The sequence below is a fragment of the Daktulosphaira vitifoliae genome, unplaced genomic scaffold (assembly GCF_025091365.1).
Source record: "Daktulosphaira vitifoliae isolate Bord-2020 unplaced genomic scaffold, ASM2509136v1 Scaffold_1, whole genome shotgun sequence".
Lineage (NCBI taxonomy): Eukaryota > Metazoa > Arthropoda > Insecta > Hemiptera > Phylloxeridae > Daktulosphaira > Daktulosphaira vitifoliae.
In genome coordinates, this window is record NW_026099572.1 from 64,414,404 (window position 1) to 64,422,142 (window position 7,739).

General features: G+C 23.5%; 1 protein-coding gene across 2 annotated transcripts in view; it reads left to right on the forward strand.

The window, feature by feature from the left end:
- The first annotated feature begins 1,316 nt into the window (after positions 1–1,316).
- LOC126896601 (branched-chain-amino-acid aminotransferase, cytosolic) overlaps positions 1,317–7,739 on the forward strand; it is a 29,227-nt gene continuing 22,804 nt past the window's right edge. Inside the window, exons 1-2 of one of the 2 annotated variants that reach the window (XM_050669536.1) lie at positions 1,317–1,433; positions 1,515–1,635. In XM_050669536.1, the coding sequence (XP_050525493.1) occupies positions 1,516–1,635 (120 nt within the window). In that variant the 5' untranslated portion in view covers positions 1,317–1,433; position 1,515. Of the gene's footprint in view, positions 1,636–7,739 lie in introns of both variants that reach the window. The other variant, XM_050669535.1, reaches the window with a different exon arrangement.

The following is a 7,739-nucleotide window of genomic DNA, read 5'->3' on the forward strand; positions in this document are numbered from 1 at the left end:
GCACATAGGGCACTTTTTAGCTTCATTGAAATTTTCTTATCGTTTAACACACCAGACGTTTCTTTCCACTTCACCCACCTGTATTTAATCTTGTGTCTTACATCATCGTCATCGTCATCGTTAAGCATAAATATGACAAAATCAGATAAAAAAACCCAGCACAGGGGGGTCGACGCACAGTGTTGACGTGGCATAGTTGGATCAATTATAATGATATCTGACAGTGATTAAAATCAATATCAAAAAAAACGTTTCAATTCAAATCTTTAAATAGTGTTTACTTTTAAAACATTGGTGGATTATTACAAAAGCTACATGATCTGCTATTTTCTTATTAATATCCTGATTAAGATAAAGTATGTCGAATGAAAGATGTATATAAATACTACTTCTCATGAAAAAATTTTATTGATCCATACATTTTTTAAAAAGTTATAGCATTTTAAAGTAAAAAACGTAAAATATAAAATCGATAATTTTGACACAAAAATTGCATTCGGTAGCCATTTTCACCATGAAGACAAAATAAAGTCTAATTTTCTTTTTTGCCATAATAAAGTACATTATTTTAGCTTTAATTTAAGATATATATATAAAAGTATTAGACTTTCCGGAACACTTTCAAAAATTAAATTGAAAAAGTTAATTTTTTGTGAAAAGTTGTTATTTTAAATCCCTCCCGCGACCCCCCTGTGCTGGGTTTTTTTTTTATTTGTAAAATGAAATAAATACCATTTAAGTATAATGAAATAAATAAATTTGAAATTTTAGTTACGCTGAAAATTTTTTTTTATAATAATTATAATTATATATACTTTTTATAGTAAAAGTATAAACAATACAATTTGTTATTAATTATTTTTTAAAATAATTTTCTTTCAGGATAAAAGAATAGCTTAAAATAATCTATTGTTTTCCAAGTATAATTAGAAATACATAAATTAACTTTAAAGTTATTGACTCGTCAAATTATGTTTGAACAGCCATAACAATAAAAAAAACAAGACATCAAATCATTGAAACACTAATACAGTGAATGGTTAACCATTTTACATATATTATAATATGGAATTAAAAAAAACTTCAAAAATTATTTTAAACAGTAGCAATTAAATAAAAATGCAATAATTTATTTCAAAATAATTATTTCACTGAACACAATGAACGATTTTTTGATGAACAGAAGTAGATGTAGTCAAAAGATTTGCAAATGCTAATAACCGTGCAGTGTATGGCATGCCGGTGGTTTGCACTGTTAATGAATATTGAAAATAATAAAGGCGAAAGGTGGCCACCTTATAAAACACAGGATGTGCCTAGTTGGTTATTAGAATACTGCTAAGTATTTGCGTTTACTCATTATTTCCCACCTTCAATAAAATTACCTACCAATTGAATAGCATTGTGACATATCAAAATTATAAAATCAAATAGTGAGTACTACAGCAATATGTATTTTTAAAAATTCTATTAATTGGAAAATTAATAAGACAAGTACGAAATGCTGTATTCAGGATGAAGTCTGTTTTCCCTAAGTTTTTGGAACTTTTAAAGTTGTATGTAACAAATACCTGTAAGAAAAGAAAAGAAAGATCTGTCAAAGGATCACAAATATTTGAAACATCTTCAATAGAGGTAAGCGACTATTTTTATTATTATTATGTGTGATCATAAAAACTTGAATATTGAAAGATTATTGGAAGGCAGATTATGATAAAAGCTAGTTTTTATGCTGTTATACCAATAATGAAAACTAACAAATTACTAAGATTTATAAACGATAAGATAAAACTGCCACTTACGTAAAGTTGGCAACCCTACTCATATTCACCTATATTTAAAATTTATGTAACAAATCAAAAATGCATGAGATTTCTTCAAATTGAATTTGACGACAGTACACTTTTTAAATTGCACCCTCCTTAATTTCAGAAAACATTAAAAACTAAAGGACAAAAAAAAATTAATTTTTAACTTTTTTCCAATTATTTATAAACAAAAATGTGACTTGAAAAAAAAAAACCACTGTAAGTGAGTGAATGCCTAATTTACAGATCCGACCAGAAGTATTAGAAATCTTCCATACTTTGTAATCCTTTGCCATTATTATGCATTTATGCTAGATGCTTAACTTAAGTCTTCAAATATTTAAATATCTAAACGTAAAACACCTACAAGCTGAATTTGAACCAATTTTATACTTTTTTAAAATACGAATGTTATATTATTGCATTTTATAATTAATTTTCAACGCTTATTATTCATCATTAAAAATTAACTTTCATCAAAAATGTATGGAATAACTTTTAATGAGCTCTAGTAAACAGCCTCAATGATAAGAAATTTTAATTTGATAATCAATTCATATGGCAGATTTTAGATACACATTAGTTGAACTATACTTCAAAGTCACTGAAAAATAAAAGCTCATCCCAGTACACAATATTTATTATAATATTTTTAAACTAATCAAAGAAACAAATCAACTTTATCAGTAGAAAATATAGAGTTTTACACTAAATGTTTAATTAACTAGAAATATTAATAATTAGATCGCCTATTTACAATTTTTATTTATTTATTAAATTTCTATTTTGCTCCTATTTTACATTATCACAATAATACTGCAATAATATTTTCCCTATATTCGTGGTACTATCTTACGGATAGTTAGTTACTTGTGATGTGTACACAGCAGAAATATCTGTAATTCGTCAAAAATTCAAGCAAATTACTGTCTTTTTTAAAATAAGCTAACTTCTGCTATCGTAGTAGGAATAGAAATCTTATTTCTAATATTAAATGACTTATTTAGTTGAACCACTTTTAAACTTGAAAGCGGGAAACATTTTTAACTTCGTTACATTTTTCCGACTTTTCTTATTTTAACTAGTTAAGCAGTGTTGTAAGATTTGATTGATTCATAATAAATAACTATTATGCTATTATATTTGCTACAATTTAATTTGTTGATTGTAAATCATACATTTATTTATATATTTAAATATTGATGTTAATAACAATTTTTTTTTATCACTTTATCAGTCCATTAAGGGCCATAGTGGCCTCCCCCAAAGAAGGAAGTTTCTTAACCATTGATACTCCGGGACGGGTGGTTAGTTGGTCGTTGGAGAGAGGGATGACAATAATAACAATATAATATGAGATATTCCCTGGAGGTCATTTCAAGCAAATCATTGCTCATTGTTAATTAAATTACAAAATGAGCTCAAAAAAATTAAAAATTAACATTTGAATTATAATGAAACTAACACTTGACTGTTTATTATTGTTAAATTTTTTTTATTAGAAATGCTGTAAAAATTTAAACACTGATGCGTACTAGAACTTTGCTATTTACCTGTTACATAAAAAAAAGTGCTAAGGTAGTAAAGAAAAAATAAATCGATTCATTACTACGGTCACTGAAAACAGTTCTAATAGTAAACATTAGGCAAATTTCTGATTGAATAATAGTATTCAATTTAATAATTTTTATTACACAGAGATTAAAATCAACATAATTTTATAAAACATTTTTTTAATTTATGCAAAACGTACATATAAAAATATTTTTTCTAATCTAAAATTAAAAATTAAATGTACATATAATTTTAATAATTATTTAATAAAAGAATGTTTTAAAAAACAAGCTAGAAAAAACTTTCAGTGCATTGAGATTATTGCCATTGTATCTATTATTTTTATAAAAGTAAAATTCACTTATTCTTACTATATTTATTTCTTTTTATAAATTACATTATAATATAAATCACATAAAACAATAAATGTATTTTAATTTAATTTTTTTTCCACGGTAATACAATTATTGTATTACTGTAAAAAAAAAATACTTCATGGTAACACAGATAGTGTTGATTTATGAAAAAGAGAGTAGTTGACCTCAGTTTATCACCCTGTATAATTATTACTGCCTTTTTTTAACATTTCAACTTCCATATTGTATTACAGTAGAAGATTTTACGGATTAACAGTGTTGTTAAAATGAGATTGATGCGATAACTGTACTTTAAAATCACCATAAAAACTCACGACACAAAGCTTCTAAAGCTTTATTTTTTTATCGTTAATCGTTAATAAAATTTACATTTCGGAATAAAAATTATTTATTATAATTTCGTACTTAGACATTAGATAAAATAAAAAGGTTTGAGATAATTGAATTTCACCACTGTGCGAAGAAGTAAAGTTTTAATTTTTCTAAGTTTTATTTTGACCCACAAATTCATATAAAAAATGCTCAGTTTATTGAAAAAAATTTTTGATTATCTATTTATAAACAATAATAATGAAGTTTAATTTTTAATTTTTTTATACTTATAATTTAATATGTGCATATTTTACTATCAAAAAAATTATAGAACTATTTAGCTTTACAAGTAAGTTCTCATTAACGTACTTTAAAACATTTTTTATACATTAAAAATTTATACTAAGTTCATAAACAAATATTAAAAATATTTTTATATTATTAATAAAAAAAATATATATATATATGAGTTGCCACGAGAGGTTATCTCAGCCCATAATATATTTGGTATGTCAAAAATAAAAATAAAATGTAATATATAATTATTAAGTAAATAAATTAGATACAGTAGAGTAATAAAAATTGTTGATTTATCGAAAAACAAAAGATAAATAAAATATATTAATATTAACTTTATTAAACTAATAAATTTTGGATATAATTAAAATTAAAGTTCATTATACATTTATACATTTGTCTATTGTTATTGAAACAATTTTTATAAATCATATCAATTAATTTAAACATTTATAAATGATGAAATTATTATAAATATAAAATTATATATTTGTTAATTGCTTCTTTTTCTCTATTTAATTGGTCTCTATTTTATTCCGTGAAATTTAGGAACTTCATGTGACAGCTATGTATTTTTATATGTACGTATGACTATACATTTTCAATCAAAATGTTAAAAAATATATGAGTTAATAGATTTATTATATTCATTAATTAACAAAAACAGTTCTTTTTGTTTAGTTAATATAATTATAGTATCAGCAATAATATGTTGTTTACTAAGATATGAAAAATATGTGGGAAAAAATTATCTCCTAGCATAATCTATCGATTAACGAATAATTAACGAATGTTACTGAAATTGTAAAATCTTTACTATTATTTTGAATTTCTCCTGATATAATTTTTTGTATGCCGATTAATAACGAGGACTGTACATGGCCCATTATATGTATATTCTACAAGTAATAGTAAAACAAATCTGTGATACGAAAAACTTTTATTTATTCAATTACTATAAAATAGCAGTTTGATATAAAATTGCATCAAGCTCATTAACACGAATAGCATCCTGATACACTTTAATAAAGCAACACAACCAAATAACAACCATTTGTACTGCTATATAAGCAAAACAGTACTTATAATTGTTAAATAAAACCATTTGTCAGCTTGATTGCTTCTAATATATTCAAAAGACATTTCAGTTAAAGTAATGAAATACATAAAAACTTATAATAGAATAAGAATAAGTCTGAAAAATTGTATACAGATAATCAGTCATTTATATTATTAAATGTTTGCAGTTATTACCGTAAATATTTAAGCTAATGGTTCTTAAACTGCTTTTAGTAAACAGATAAAAAATTGGTTTGGCAGAAATAACCCATTCAATTGAACATGTTAAATTTTATAATAATATAAATCGTGATTATTTTTTATTGATTATTAATTTATATATGTCTTAATTAATTGAGGCAATTCACTTTTTTGGAACAAATAAAATGATTTATATTTAAAAAAAATAGAGTAATTAACTCTAATAGTCAATAATTCAGGATTTATTGAACTACAAAATCGAGTAACTGATTTATTATTAGATATTTAATTATAATAATTGGATATTCAATTAATAATTTCATATATTATGAAATTTTAATAATTTTAGCAATAACAAATAAAAAGCAAACTTATTAGATATAATGTAGGTTCAAAAAACTCAAAACAAAAAACCCTATATTTGAATGGTATTTTGATTGCTTGGATACTATAAACAATCAAATGAATTTAAATGTCAAGTTTAAAATTTTTTACATTAATTTTGTCATGGATCACAAAATTAATTAACAATTAAATTTATTAATTAACAAAATTATCCAATTTAGATTATAAAGCGATAAAACTTAATTTAATACTAAATGTAATCACTTATTAGGGGGTTGTTGAGTAACTGGATTAATTATCTTACCTTCATGATTAAAATTATGTACAATGGCGATCAATGGTGGTCATACTTGTCATGACACTCCTCAAAATAGGTAACACACCATAGTTAAATAGGTATTAAATTATTTGGATGTCGTTTTTTCGTACCAAATTAAGAAAATGAAATGCAAAGCTATTTTTTTATTAAGCATTTTTTCATAAATTTAAAGTTTTATGAAAAATATATCTCTTAGAGAATAATTATATGGAACATTTTTATACTGGGCATTTCACTATAACAATTAGAGTAAAATACCTTCTCAAAATAAATTTCTTCGTCAATGACTCATTATAATTCAATTTTAAGCAATTTTTCTATATTTATAAAGAATTATTCAGGTTAAATTTCCAAAAGGTTCTTTGCAAAAAATTTAAAGATATAAAAAAAGTCTATTATCAATTTATCAAAAAAATTTAAATTGATAAAGAAATTGAATTATTGAAATTATTTGTTCTTGAATTGTACAAATTAAAAACCTATAAGCAATCATCATGAAGGAAATCATTCTAATAAAAGTACAATTTCGTAATTGTATTAATCAACTGTATAAAGTTAAAATATCAATTAATATTATTATAATAATATTAATTAGATGATATGCGTTTGAACGTAGGTGTCGATAGCTTGTCGCGACCCATTTTTTAACTCCATCTATATCTATGACTTTATCTATACATCTATATATATATATACAATATGACCCATCTATTAAACGTTGTTAGCCGAACCCAAGAAACATGCATAAAATTTAATCGTATCAAATAGTTACGATAAAATATTCTTATAATCGAGGCAGTTACAATCACTATTATTAAGTAAAACGTGAAATGATACCTATTCATTGAAGTTCTAAATATTTTAAAAAGTTTTAAAATATTTTTTAAATCACTCGTAAAACTAANAATCGAGGCAGTTACAATCACTATTATTAAGTAAAACGTGAAATGATACCTATTCATTGAAGTTTTAAATATTTTAAAAAGTTTTAAAATATTTTTTAAGTCACTCGTAAAACTAAAAAAAAATCCATTAACTTTGTAATATACAGTGTTCAGTAAATAAGGAAACAGGCAATTGTTATAAACAATGAGGACAATAGAAATCCTTTTCCTTACTTACTAAACATCCTATAGATTGCACTATATACCTTTTATTTAAATAAAAATGAGTTTTAAACTTCAAGTACTAAAAAATTATATAGAAATACAAACATTCTATTTAAAAATTCACTTATTATATACTTATATTAGCATGAATAGTTTTGCTAGAAGAAATCACTAGAACATTATCTATCTGATTTAAAAACTCAGAAAAAGTACTTTACTTAAAGCATGTGCATTACTAAATATCTATTTACACTGAATGCAATAAAATGATAGTTTTATCTTATCTATAATGTCGCGAAAAGAGTTTATAGCATTTAACTATTTGTTAAATATTTTTTTAAGTGAATGATTCCACTGA